The sequence below is a fragment of the Tinamus guttatus genome, unplaced genomic scaffold (assembly GCF_059628265.1).
Source record: "Tinamus guttatus ecotype Peru unplaced genomic scaffold, ASM5962826v1 Tinamus_guttatus_pri_ptg000010l, whole genome shotgun sequence".
Taxonomy (NCBI): Eukaryota; Metazoa; Chordata; class Aves; order Tinamiformes; family Tinamidae; genus Tinamus; species Tinamus guttatus.
In genome coordinates, this window is record NW_028288544.1 from 4,594,648 (window position 1) to 4,610,010 (window position 15,363).

Genomic DNA, 15,363 nt, shown 5'->3' on the forward strand with positions numbered 1-15,363 from the left:
TCTGTAAAATCTCTGCTTTTGGGATGGCTTCCTTTTCTTGAAGCATTTTACTGATGCATTGCTCAACATTTGATGACCCTCGTGTTAATAAAATACTCAAATTCCCTGTCTCTGCTGCTTGTAGCTCTCAGTGCTCTGTTAGTTGTACCAGCACTTTCATCTAGGAAGGTGCATTAATTGTTTTCTATGTGCTGAGCAGTTGTTGCATGACTGAACTGCAGGAACATGATGACTCCATTGCTTACCAGTTATACCTGTCGACTGATGAAATTGTCAGAGAGTACCTAGCAATAATGTCTGAGTTTGATACTTAAAAGCATATGAAAATGTGCTGCTGAACAAAGTGACTGATGGCAAGATGGTAAAGGTTTTGTTACTGACGCCGGGGTATCTGTAACCACCTGGATGTGCAAAAGGGCACCATGTAATGGTGGTGCGTGATCATAATTCATGCATTAGTGGCTGGATTACTGATCAGTTGGTGGAATTTCAACTTTGATCTTATTTGCACATGATACAATTCCTGCTTCTGTAACCCTGAAGTTTCATACTACAGAACTTCAAGTTACAGCTATCAGCTAGAATATGTCTAATGTGTTAATACTTCCTATCCTAAAAAGCTACTTTGGCATATTTTTAAGTGGGTGTTATTTTCCAACATTACAGAAAGGCTACTGTGTCAATTACTGTTGCTGCACAGAGGCAACATGATAAGATAAATGCCAGTGAAGCATTCAGCACTTTGCTTATAAATGAGGATTCGTGTAAAGGAAACACCTTTCTGTAAAAAGGTTCCCAGTTGACAGTATCCCTGCTTTTTATTGCTCTAGGTTTTTGAGTGTTGTGGCAATTGGCTGGGAACAAGAGACAGTCACTCTTCGTAACTGCTGTGTCAAGTTGCTGTATCTCTCAGCAGTGCTATCAGATACCCATCTTCTCAAATTCTTAGTGGGGGATATGGAAAACATTTAACTTCTGGTGTGCCCTGCTGAATGCCAGATAAGGCAGGATCACATTTTACAGCAGAATTTACAGAAACAGATATCTGTAACTAGAGCTTCAGAGATGACAGTTAGTGCTGATTATTTCACAGTGAATCTTAATCCAGCCTTCATGCATTCACACTGAAGGCAAGATCTGCATATTGACCACTTCTTCTAGAGGCTTCATTATTTCAGTTGTACAGCTACAATGATTAGATTTCACGTTTTACAGATTTTTTTAGGACAGCTTAAGACTATACTACACAGGATCCAAGATTTCTTTTGTCTGTAGATCTTAGTTATTCTGTACACCAGCCATTATTTTGCTCAAGAGCCAGACTAGGTGAGTTTTAGTCCTACTACACAGCCGCTTCGACCAATTTACTGAAGCTCAGCTATTACCCAGTAAGCATTTAATGAACCTTTAATGTTCTATATCTGGAGTATAGAAGCATCTGGAGCATGAAGTATCTAAACTGCATTTCAGCTGTGCACCCAGCTCCCCACCTTTCTGGGTATCCTTGCACTCATATGCCAGTCCTCGCAATTTCCTTGTGAAAGACAGCAATAGATGGAAGATAATATGCTAATCTCTGAATATACGTGTGTCAAGGTTTTTCATAAATCTATGAGCTGTCTTGTCACAGAATTTGAATCATAGGAAATTTATACTTTTCTTGTCAGAAATGCCACAGACTTGATTCCACTACAGACTTTTTCCTACCTGATTACATCAGCTCAGATATAAGAAGTGCATGACCCATGCAGAAGTGCTTGCCTCATGTACAGGTAACACCCCCGATGTGCATATGGCCTTTGGAATAGAGGGAGGCTCTTGTTGACCTAGTTCATGTTGGATTTTCCACGCTGGCAGAAAAACTGCATCACACAGCTCCTGTTGCAGTAGGTGTCTTGAAGGAGACACAGCCACAGCATGTTGAGGCAGAGTGTGTGGGTGTCTGTACATTCCTGTAGAAACTGCAGTCAAATCGTCCAGTAAAACTGCTACAGGTGGTAGTCTAGAAATTTTCCATTTTGATTTGCCATTTTTGCAGCGCAGTCATATTTGAGCTGCATCGCTACACCTGTGCACAGTGCTGTGTAGTATGTGTAACATGCAAGAAATGACTTGCTCTGATGTCCACTTACAAATGCTTTCGTCTCCATTGTCTCTCATTATCTCTTTCCCTATGCTTGGAAATCCAAAGTTTTACATGCCCTTTGCCATCTGCGTAGGTAGCCCAGCAGGGAAGGCTGTCCATCTTCATCATTTTACAGTCTCCAAGGCTGTTAAATTTCTGGAACTCCCATCAAAACCCCACTGCTTTAGGTACACTACAGACACTTACTATAAAATATCACCTGCTTTGAAGACTTAGTTTTCTGAAAAATACCTGGCCTATTTTTTAATATTAAGGGAAATTTGGGGTAATGAATTCAGAATTCTGTGATAACAACAGCCAGTTTCTTCAGCAGAATTGCCTACACATTTGCCTAAGTGTATAGACATGTAGGCCCAATTGCCTACGTGACTGGGTAGCTATGTGATGCGATGTGTTCTATTGATATGCCTTATGCCAATTAATCAGTGTGGTTCACAGACCCTTTATGCTTTTGGCAATGTTCAGCACCATATGATCATGCTACATAACATATGGGCAATATTTTAAAGTACCATTGGTCATTATAGTCATAACAAAGACTTCTGGTGAGTATGAGTTCTGAAAGCACCATGAAATAGGTGTGCAGCAGCCGTGGATGTAATTCAGAGCTGTTGCATTTCAGATGTTTCTATGTGCTTGTGTCTGCATATTTCTGTGGTTTTAACTGGGTTTACTTGTACATATTCTGTAAATTTCTGCCTTGCATAAAACAATGAGATCATGCTGTGATCATGAGTCAAGAAGCCACAATGGGTTGGTGTCTTGTGTGTTTTCCTTAAGCATCTCTTTCTGTTCCATTGTAGAAAGGAAGAATTCTAGATTAGCTGGACAATTGCTTTGAACAAATGGCATTTCTTAGATTTCCTGTTTCATACATGATCTGCAATTTCTTTGTTTCCAGAATAACCTGTGCTTATCATGATATAAGGCTACTGCTTTAATGCATGATGATGACACATTGCTGGATCCCCAGATGTTCTGTCTTCCTGCAGGGATAATATTTAATATTTAATATTTAATGTGGAGGTTTAGTAAACCATACTCCACTTCATTAACACTGATGTGAGGAGAGTCCCATAAGGGGGATGTTTCTACTAGCATTTCCCACTTTTTGCTAGAGCAAATGGAGAGGAGTGAGTGCATGGTTGCAACCTTTTAACACAGATGGATACTGAAATACCTTGAGAGATAATTGAGCTTCTGTAAAGTCATACTCATCGTGAAACCATCCAGCTGTAATGTATTTTGGACTCTTCAACTCACCCCTTGGCTCAGGACAATGACATGAAATAGTGTTGGGTATTAGCATCCTATACATTTTCAGTTCACACATTTAATGCCAGATAGAGTCTTAATTCTGCCAGCTATAATTCCTTGACATCAACTTCCCATCTTATTTTACTTTAAAATGCCCCAGAACTGTTGTTAACCCAACAACAACTGTCAATACCAGAGTGCTCGTATACCCAGAGTGCTCATATAACACAACACCCCTTTTTTCAGCTATTAACCTACCAAAGTTTGTTGCCTTTTTTTGTCCTAATATTACTATCCTCTTAGTACACATCATCAGACAGATCTTAATATGTATATTTAGGTTCCCTGGTCTGTGAAAGTAGGTTATCTTTCCTGCTTACTGCGTGTTAGATACAATCCTTCCTTGTATTGCATGCCAGCACCTGCTAATAGTGAGCAACTCTGGAAGACCACATCCCGGATGGCCAGATCCTGTATGGATTTATGTTTCAAGACAGGGCTCATACCAAGGAGGATGTACCTTCCAGTGTGCCTTCTCTGCTAGTAAGTAATGGGTTCGCTCTGAAGCCTTTTCTCAGCGGAGACGTCATTAGGGTCTCTCTCTTCTGCTCAATTACCCACTCACATTAAACCGATAGGAACTAATATCCTTATAGTCCCTGCCTGTATCATTTTAGATTTAAACTCGGTCATTGGATCCAAAAGTTATGGATGGGGAAGAGAGAAAGATAAACACTCCTAGATTTCCTTATTCTCTTAAAGACAAAGCTGAAAATTCAACTTTTATTGAATCTGTTTTATCTATCGGTTATTACTAATAATGGCACTTTGCATTGAGTCCTTTCCTGATTATCTCAGGCAGATCTCATGCTTTGAGGAATAAACTTTATGGAAATCAAGAATAATAAGTGGATAATTTATTATTCATATCCCACTCTTGGGAGAAATAATATCATAGAATGGGTAGGTAGCTGGACCAAGTTTTCACAATAGATTCATGAAAGAAAGAAAAAGAAGAAAGAACCATACATCCTGACTGTTTTTTTCTGCTTTAACCATTGAATCAGTGATTATTTCTTTTAAGCAGCACTGAGTGTTTAGCATGGTTAAATCCCAGGTTTCAGAAAAGGCTCCTGTTTCTCACTGTGTCCCACTGTGTGTTACACAGGTGCCAGTGCTTCTCCCATGATGTCATCTACCATTAGAAGAAAGTCCACTTCCCTAAGTTAGGAGTTAAAACAATTAAAATGATTTTTTTTTATTCTAGAAACACCTCAGTGGTCTTTATCTTGACATTTTAAAGGGCTGAGATCCTAAAGGTTCATTTTTCTTAAAACAGTGCACCATTCAAAACTATCCATCAGGCCTTACATGGTTCCCATCACAGCTGTTTCCAGCAGTAATGCATGGTAATAGCATGTAGCCTGGTGTCTGCCACATAAGTAAAAACTCTATGTAATCCAGTGGTCAGAAACCTGCCAAGAAAGTGAGGCATCAACAAAACCATTGTTTTGTTGTTGAACTTCTGGTTGCACTGTTTTAAAAATAAGTTTTATGATGGCTAGCCTCATGAAATAAGAAAATATCTAAGGTTATGAGATCTAACTGTAGAGAAATGTAATAACGTTTCACCTCAGCAGCTTCATCTGTTGCAGGTTTGCTTCAGTACATATTAGAGGAAAATGGGGAACGTCATTGTGTAGTGTGGATCCACATCCTTGGTGGTGGTGACGGATGCTAAATTTGTTTAATGAATGACAGCTGTCCCTCAGCAGCAGACAGGACCCATGCACCATTCAGGCTAAGGTCACCACAGTGGCTACTTCAACCCAGCACCAATGCCTCATGCCAGAGAAGGGGCTAATTGTGCCCTGTACTCCTGGGCTCACTCACTTCTCACAGGACTAAAGTCTTTTTGGCCATGAGGCTGATGTGACTAAAACTTGATGCGAAAATCAGGCATTTAGTTTGCAGGCAGTTCTCTGATCAGGCTCACCATGTAGCCCTGCCAGTGGTGGCCTGGGGCTCAGGGCTCCTGTCAGCAGCATCTCAGAGCTGCTGTGCTGGCTGCGGGTCCATGGCTCACACAGCTTTCCTGCTGCAGGGGAGGGAGCAGAAAGGAGATCAGAGGTGGTTGCATGAGATCAGGGATCCCAAGGAGGCAAGAAGAGTAGGTGTCCTCTAGTCTCCCAAAAGATTTAACAGAAACATGGCACAGAACAACAGCAGGGCAGTCTAAAACAGCCACCCATACACTGAACACAGCATGCTCAGGTGTTTTGTGAAAGATCAGAGAAACGTTTCTTGTAAGAGGACATTTTCTCCATTGCATGAATAAGTCACAGTATTGTGTTGCTTTTAGGTAATGATGCTTCCATAAGGTGGCCATCAGTAATACAAAAGTTATGAGGAGCTAAGAAATCCTTCTGTGTCAAGGATGCAAAATCTCAGACAAGCTTCTTTTAAGCTTTTTTTCTTTTGAAGAGCTGAAAGCCTTCTAGAACAGGCTTTGGGCTCACTGAACCAAAAGCTCAGCAAAGCAGGAAGGGGACAGGAAAGGTTTTGTTGTATGGGTATGGGAGTCTCTCCATGCAGCAATACAGAGGAGGTCTGTATTCCTGCTACACGGTGTTACCCCAGTTGGCCGCTTCCTTTTGCTTTTTCTGCAGCAGGATTGACTCACTACAAAGTCCACAAAGAGGCAATGGTATTTCTGGGGAAGCTGTGTATCTGTGAGACTTTCTGTAATGTATGAAAACGGAAAAGAAACAATTCTTCTTGTGAATGCACTTTGTAGCCTATGTCTTTCAAAGAAAGTGGTAATGACTCAATTCTGGTCTAATCTTCATCCCTGGGGGATGTAGTGCTTGACTCTGATGCTCACATAAGAGGCAGCGGGGACCAACCTTCCCCCTCTATAGTGCCTTCCCTTGCATTTCCCCTGCATGCATCTAGATCTCGGCTGCTGTGCTCCATGCTGTAAAGCAGAAGGGTAGCACAGCGCCTTCATCTACTTAGCAAATTGTCAGCTGGTTTGAAAGTTACAGACTATAGCATGAAAGTAGAGTAATATTTTTATTTTCTATTATAGAAGTGCTGCTATTCTATCTGTGTCCCAAAGCCATATACAAATAACTGGGAATTTGCTGACTTAGTGGCTTTTTTTTTTTTTTTTTTTTTTTACGGCACCTCTGTGGCTGTATGGGTGAATGTGAAAAGGGTATTTTTGGTAGACAATGCATAGCTAAAGCGCTTTTAATTTTCTCTCTAATTTATTTTTAATTTTGTAGCCCCCCAGGGGTATATCCTTATTATGTGATGTAAAATCTTGTCTTCTACAAAGCGGCTTATTTGTTGATTTTTAATTTGAACCAGCAGAGGCAGAGCTGTAGTTTTTTCAAGTATTGAGAGATCCTCAATATATATAGCTGTCAAATGTGTATTTCAAAGCAGAATTAGTAGAATATATAACTCCTAAATCTAGCCTTCTAGGAAGGATGAAGAGAACATTTTTCTTTCTCTGTATTAACACAGTTGTAGACTTCTGAATCTAAAAGTATTCTCAATATACTACCTGTTTTAACTCCATATAGTAGATTTGGATTAGAGTGAATGTGAGGGCTTGAATTAGCTTTAGCTTTGCACTTGTGCTTGTACTGACAGAAGTTAGGGTTTGGTTTTGTTTTTCAAAAGGGGATCTCCATCAAAAGATTAGCACTATCAAAAACAGTATTAATCTGCACATTCACATGAATGTGTATTCACCACTATGTGCCCAGTGGCTCTCGAGAAATGTTGGCTTTAAGTTCACCTGTATATCTTCTCTTTCATTATTTGTTTATGTGGCTGGCTGGGAGCCTTAGTCACAATCCTGTTGAGATAATAACATAAACACACAGTCTCACATAATCTGTTTTCCCTTTGCATTCACTCAGAGAAATGTTTTGCTTTGTTTTCAAAACACCAATTATCTCATCCTGAACAATTCAGCTGGAATGTCAGGCAAATAATGCTTAAAATTGTCTCACCAACTAGTTGAGGTGTAGACATTTACATTTGGTCTTTCTCCCCCATGTTGCTTAAAACTCAGTATACCAGTTAATAACTTTGCTTTATTTGTCACCAAGGCAAAAAGAAACCAACCAAACAAAGATTGTCTTCTTTTCTTTGTTCTGTTTTCAATTGTGTGAGCTTTTTCTTTTTCTATTTGTTTCTTATCAAAGAAGATGTTTATTCCCATTTTGGGATGCATACTTGATTCTCTGTCCTTCTAATTTTAGTCTTTCTCAAATTAAATTAAGGCCTCCCACTTACCTAAGTTATCTTCCTTTCTTGTGAATCTGTGAATTCACTGAGGATACCAGCTGTGATAACAGCACAGAAGTACTCTCCTACCTAGGCCGCCCAGGCCTTCCACAGTCTATTGCGTCCTACCTGGTCACCCTTGCAAAAGGATGACATTAAATATGGTGGCTTCATTTAGCCCCATCTCAATGCTGGAACTCCACCCACCTCTTCCTTGATTCGTCGATGGCTTTTGACCCATCTGACTATGGCGTCATTTTGGGGATCTCCAAATCCTTATCCTTCTTAGCACCTGTGGCTCTGTTCTTTTCTCATCTTATTTCTCTCATTGTTCCTTACATGCTCTGAGGAGGATCTTCATCATCCCCTTCCTCACATATCATCTTTCATTCAATATCAATATTTCATTTCCATTCTTCTATTAGGTCATGATTCCAATCTCCACTCTTAACTTTCAAGGTTTTAAAAAACTCACTTCCTTGCCATGTTTTTGGGAGAAGCTCTCTGTAGTTTTCCAGTCATTTAGACATTGCGCTCCTTAAAATCCTCCCCATGAACTGTGCTTTGATGTGTTACTTACCAAAACAATTGATGGAGATAGATAGTCTTCTAATGAATGCAGACTATCACCAAAATCAACCATGACTAGCATCTTAGACAATTCTGCTGCAATACCATGCAAATACTTGCTGCCCAGGCTTGAAATATCTAGTGCAAGGTGGGAAAGAAATAGTCAGCCAAATTTGGAGCTGTACCTTTGGGAGATACAGGAAACATGTGGAGGGGGAGGGCTGATGGTATGATTGTACTCTGAATATGCTTACTAGTTTCAGTTGCAGAAACAGTAAAAAAGGGAAAACACAACTGGATTGACACTGACTGCAGATGATCATCTGATTCTCTCCACCCTTCCTCCCAGGAAGTCGCCCAGTTTAGGAGACACATTTATTTCTAGGAATAGTGACAACAATAGTAATGAAATAGAGAACAGTAATCAAATAACAATGCCCAAACTAACAACATGTGCTAAAAATGCATTACTTTTCCCTCAGATGAAGTGAGGCATTATTGCTAATTGTAGATCTGTAGAGATAAAAAAGATAATAATAGTAAGCACAGTGGGACCCAGAGGCAGACCTTTTTTACAAACTAAATAGAGACATAGCATATGAACGGAAGCAAAAACAACTTCCAAAAAGGAAGATACAGCTTCTTCACAAGACTTTTTTCCAGGAACAAATTCTCTGTTTTATGTCTGTCCTGCTGAATGCCTGTGCATCTCTCTGGTTTCCAGTAGGCAAGACAAAGACACTTGCTGTGAAGCTAAGCCAATGTTCATCAGAGCCGCGTGGTGCCTGCATAAATTCACTTTGTCATTGCCTTTGGCTGTGCGGAGCCTTCTCAGCTGATCCTGATCTTTTACAGTTTGGAACATCTTAGAGTATTTTTATCAAAGATAAAATACCACTTGACAAATGCTTTTCTTATTTCTGTCATTAGCTTGGAAAGGATCAAGAGCAGAAAAAAGAACTATAAATGTCAGTTAAAATTGTAGTAGATTTAATTTTCATCTCTGGAAACTCTGACTTTGCCCTTTAGCCAGAACTTACAACCATACTTTCGTTATTAAAGCTAACTTACTCTGGCCACCTCTGGCTGAACAGCGCAGTGATCTGTGCTTGGAAATTAAAGCTGGAGTAAAAAGCAATAGCAAACCGAAGGTGCCAAAAGATATCCTGAGTTATGTCCATCATCCTTATTCAGCCCAAAGCCAGTGTAAGTCCTTCAGCCGCTTTCTTGCTGCTCTTTTGGTACTATCCAGAGCTTACTGTCACCAAATCAGTTTTAGGTGGGATTTTCACTGTCAGAATGTAGACTGCAGGGACTCAGAGAGTTTTATACTGTACCACAGCTTGATGACTTTGATTTTTCTTCACAGTCAAAAGGAAAAATCACTCTGAAAAATTATCTGTGCCTTTCTATTGTGTTAATGGTTTTCAGCTGACATTTTAAAGGAATATTGGATGGCCGTTTTGATATAAAAATTGCAAATATATTTTCAGTACCTGGAAAGGGGTCTGTCTGCATGTTTTACCCTTTTTTGGAGGAATTAAGGCATCTAATCTCAAATGCCTTTTAATAATTATTTTCATAGTGAAAGTTCTCCTGTGGCATGGTCGTAACAGGAAAAGAATGATGTGGCTGAAGATACTGGCTCATTCTTATTCAGAATTTTATATAATTAGCCTGTTTACCATCTTGTTTCTGCTATTTCGTTGTTGCTTACAGAAAGAGAAAAAAAAAGAGAAAAAAGAAAAAGGAAAAGATAAAGAAAAAAAAGGAAGGAAAGGAGGGAGGAAGGAAGGAAGGAAGGAAGGAAGGAAGGAAGGAAGGAAGGAAGGAAGGAAGGAAGGAAGGAAGGAAGGAAGGAAGGAAGGAAGGAAGGAAGGAAGGAAGGAAGGAAGGAAGGAAGGAAGGAAGGAAGGAAGGAAGGAAGGAAGGAAGGAAGGAAGGAAGGAAGGAAGGAAGGAGGGAGGGAAGGAGGGAAGGAGGGAGGGAAGGAGGGAAGGAGGGAGGGAAGGAGGGAAGGAGGGAAGGAGGGAAGGAGGGAAGGAGGGAAGGAGGGAAGGAGGGAAGGAGGGAAGGAAGGAAGGAAGGAAGGAAGGAAGGAAGGAAGGAAGGAAGGAAGGAAGGAAGGAAGGAAGGAAGGAAGGAAGGAAGGAAGGAAGGAAGGAAGGAAGGAAGGAAGGAAGGAAGGAAGGAAGGAAGGAAGGAAGGAAGGAAGGAAGGAAGGAAGGAAGGAAAAGCTTTTCTTTCTCTCAGTTTGTAGTTTTACAGTCTCAAGCGTCATTATCACTGAAACAAATAAAGAGGTTTTTGACTCCCACTAGAAGCATGTATGTGTGGGTATTTGTTAATGAACAAGCGTCAAATGATTCAGATGATTTTTTTAGGTAAATACTGAGTGAAGCCAAGGTTTGATGTCTACAATTTTGGATAAACTTCTGAAGTAATTATCAAGTTTTCTGTGACTGCATTTTCTTCCAAGATTTGAGATGTTCTTGTCAGACAGAGCCCAGCATTTGCTATGTCATGGCAGTACGCAGATCACCATTTCCCATTCAAACCAGAGAATAAACACACTTGCGATAAGAAAAGAAGATGAGGGAGAACTGGAAAGCCTGAGCAAAAGTTTTGGTGCTAATTAGCAATAATGCTCCATTTCTTCTTTTTCTCTTAACACTCATTTTGATCACTATAGATGCTTAGAAAGGCTACAGCAACATGTACAGATTTTAAAATAGTGAAATATTTTTCTAACTTTCAGGATCATTCAAATTTAGCTTATGCTAATTACTATTCCCAGCCTCACATGAGGAGTGCTTTGACCTTCTGAAAGTTGTGGCCTACATCTACAGGCGGGTTATGCTGATGGTCTTCACCTGGTGCAGATGAAGCCCCAGGTGATTGACAAGCTCCCTATCCAGGATGTTATAGGGCAAACCTGTCTCTTTCTGACGTGGTTTCTGGGGACAGAGCAACCTGCTATGCAAAAATCTGTCTGTCCCAGTGCAACCTGTATCGAAACAAGTCTAGTATTTTGAGCCTTTAAGATCATAATGGCTAGCTGTGGACACTGTAATCTTCCCAAAGGTTATACTATTACTGTCCTGCTCTAATAGTCCATCATGCTTACAAATTCTAGTAGTCTGCCACTTCTGGCAAGAACCTCTTATGGCATTTATAATACAGTATTTACCAGTATGTAGAGGAAGAATAAATGTGTGGATGAGCAGCTCTGCATATTCTCTAGTGGCTTGTGTGTGTGTGTAAAAGTAAAACTAAGAATACATTTAAAATCTGTCCAAGCTACACTCATTTTTCCTGGATTTTTTTTTAAGATTCAAGTGAAGTGACGATCTGGCCAGCACATACTGCAATGTCAAGTTGGCTATTTTAATATCTGCAAGATAAATAAGATGTGTTAGTTTTCATCTCTTTGCAGAGCCGCTTGTTATATATATCTATTTTCAACTGCCTTTTGTAAATGCAATACATCTTCTAGATAATTTCTCATGACATGCAAAATTTTTGTGCATGTAACCCTAAGTCCTTTACATAATTCTTTTTGTTATTTATTACCACAGGAGAAGAAAACTTGCTGGCAATTTTGAAAAGGAGATGGTGGAAGTACATGATCCTGGGGATAATAGATATAGAAGCCAATTACCTGGTAGTCAAAGCTTATCAATACACCACTCTTACTAGTGTACAGGTAAGGATACCAGTGATTTTCACTTTTGGGGTAAGGTAAGAGGCTGTGTGTGTACAGTGGGACAGCTTCCTTTCATTTTAGTAGAGCAGAACCTGGCATCCAGTTCCTTCCTGTACCTGCTTTGTATTTTTCAATGCTGTCTCATAAGACCATGTTTTTCATACAGAACTAGTTTTACTGTAGCACTGTTCAAACTGCACAAAAACATTCTCACTTCTATTTTCTTTGCCTCTACTAAACCATACATAATCACATTTTTGACCTAATCTACTTAATATGGTTCCTTAGTGAAATGTTTTCAGGTAGGCTGAAATGTTTTTCTGACTTTATATTGTACTTGGAAAAATACAAGCACTTCTTTTAGCATTCCATATTTAGATCTGAGTGCAAAACTTGTCAGTTAAATAAAATGAATATAATTATTTATGATGAAGAAGTCTTACTTCTAAGTACAAGCAGTATTATGTTACAGCTTAACTGTGTCTATCACAAGGTGTGCTCTCCCCTTAAAAATCATACATACAGTGAATCAAAACAAGGGTAGCCATTTCTCTAAAGACCTAACCTGTATATTTTATATGCAGACATCAAAGAATGAGGTTTCTCTCCATTTCAGTAGAGAAATGAATAATGAAAACATTTTAAGAGCATGGAAATTAAATATTGTGGGAAATCATTCGTACCTCATTGCTACTTCTTCTGAAACAAACACACTCCCTTTGCACATTATCTCTAAATAACCAGGCAACAGTTGATAGTCTTTATTGTATTTTACATCTTATTTGCCTGGAATTTGCTTTAGAACTAGTAAAATAAATGCAGTAGTTAATGTTCTGCAAAACCAAAGCTAATTAGGAATATATCTTTTCCACTATTGAACAAGTGATATTGGAAAACACTGAGCATATTATCTGTTGCTGAATAAGAAACAAGGAGAGTGGAGAGCTGTGAATTGGAGAAGCCTAAATCTAAGAATTATATTAAATATTCACAATCAATATGAGCACCTGCAAGTGTCGTTCCCATCAGAATCATAGTTTAAGAATTCTTTGAAATGTGCCTAGACAGTTTTAAATTACTTTTAACGCTTTCCAAAATGAGATTACTTGGTCTAAAGTAAAGCACAAATCCGCCTAAACCTGATACCGTTTAATTTGGTAGTTACTAAAAGGCTTCAAGTTAAAAAGAAAAGCACAATGGCTGCTTTTGTGAGTGTACTCAGTCAGAACAGTGGTCTGTGAGGAACGATCCAGCTCGTTAAATTCCCATCTCCCAAAGTCCCCAACAGGCATGAAGCAGAGGTTAGTCTGGCCGGATCCACATAACATCTATTCCTGAGGATGATGCAAAACCTCCTGCTTCTCCACCACGGTATTTATTTGTGAGTGATCAAAAACTACAGCACATGCAGGAAGCAACAGGAGTGATCAAGGGCATCGCCCATCGCCCAGCACAGGATTTGCTCACTGACATGGGCCAGTCTCCTTTTAAACCAAGGGGAAAGGAAGGGTGGATTAGGAGAACTGTCATAGGACACAGACGGTTTCATGTCCTTTTTAGACTACTTCCACATAAAGATTACAAGAGTTCAGTTCTCCTTCCCCTGGGGCTTGAAAGAGAGAAGTACAACCTCAAATGCCATCAGGCCTTTTGCCAGGAGAGAGAAATACAGTGTCTCCTTCTCCCATAGTTGTCCTGGATTGCTTGGATTCACAGGGAGTGATTCAGGAATATCTATTGCACTTTAAATTCACTTCGTGACATCATTTGAATGAGCTTCAAAGTGTGGACAAGCCCCAAGATATGGGATGATTCAGAATAGGATGATTATGAGATAATGCTTTAAGGCATTGCATCAAATGACACATTTTGTGAATTGCAGCCAAATGACACATCATTTCACAAAGAGGAAGCATAAAAGCCCATAATTTATGGGATTATTCAGTCTCAATCAACTTTGGTCAAAGTTCATAAAGGCATGAAATGAACTGAAGAAGTGAAAAATAAAAGACACACACAAAAAAAAAATCAAGATGTTCCCTACATCTGGGTTCCTGAGCAGGAAGCAGGACCATTCTTTCCAGATGATCATGCTAAAGACCTCATCCTGCAGGAATACAACATATGGGGCCACAAATACTCCCAAGCATTCAGGCACTTTCAGAACTGAGACAGAAAAGGCATTGACACCTACCACACAGCAGCACAACTGCAACAGAAAATGTGGGAGTGTATATATATGTCCTGGCTGAGAAACTAGCCCCTCACAGTAGGTTCCAGGGGATTTTATTCTAGGCAGAATTTGCACCAAGGCTTTTTGATAAGGAAAGAATAGAAGCTGTTTGTTTTTTTTATTGTAGGCTTGTTAGCAGACTAATAATGACACTTCAGTGAATCTTGCAATATTTTTATAGTGGTGAGGCATAGACCATTTCAGTAGGAAATCAATTTTACAGCACATACCTTTTTCCACATGGTATCTCTGCTCCATCATGCAAAGCTAACATGCAAGTGTGCTGGGCTTGTGGTAGTGTTAGGCAAAAAACATCAGGCTGCTCCCGGCAAAATGCCAACTTTATTGAAGTTGATTTGCAAATCCGCTTTCACCTCATAAAATCATAGAATCATAGAATGCTTAAGGTTGGAAGGGACCTCTAGAGGTCGTCTAGTCCAACATAACTCCAAATACTCAGTAACTTCATTAGCAATTTGTGTTAAACTCTTAGCACTGTCAAAATTCCTAGTTTAAACCCCATCTTTTTTTATACATTTTTAATTTAACATTATCTCACCATGTTTCAAGGAAATGACTGAAGATGTCACCCTACTTCTCCACACTGTATAAGAACCAAGTTTTATCTAAAATTTCATTTAAAATTTCCTTGAAAAGATTTTGGTTTGGGAAAGTAGAATTGTCTAATAAATTTTCCTACCTTTCACATCATCAGAATCACAGTCTTTACCTTTGGATATATTTCTGATTATTTCAAATGCTCAGTTATTCTATAGTCACTGTCTGGCAATGTAGCACTTAGCTGCAGCATGAAATGAAAACAAAGTACTTGTAACATAGAAACACAGAAGTTTCTCTTTTTTAAAAAATAACCTGGAAGTAAGAAAACTTACCTTGCAACTGGGTGACATAAAACAATAAGATTGAAAACGAGTACACTGTTTATGTTTCAGCCTTTAAAGTGCAAGTTAATCGCTAAGGAAAAAAAAAGATTCCATGTAGGTACCTGAAGGATAGTTCAGGGGCAAGTACATTTAACCGACCAATCATATTAAAAAAGTACCTAATTGCCTATATTTCTAAGATGCTGTAGATGCTTATCATTCCCTAATGTGTGCTTAGGTATGAGTACCGCAGCCTGGTGCT

At 39.3% G+C, this 15,363-nt stretch overlaps 1 protein-coding gene across 1 annotated transcript in view; it reads left to right on the forward strand.

The window, feature by feature from the left end:
* SLC35F1 (solute carrier family 35 member F1) overlaps window positions 1-15,363 on the forward strand; it is a 221,345-nt gene that overhangs the window by 165,532 nt on the left and 40,450 nt on the right. Inside the window, exon 3 of the mRNA XM_088522718.1 lies at window positions 11,857-11,984. Within this exon, the coding sequence (XP_088378844.1) occupies window positions 11,857-11,984 (128 nt within the window). The remainder of the gene's footprint in view (window positions 1-11,856; window positions 11,985-15,363) is intronic.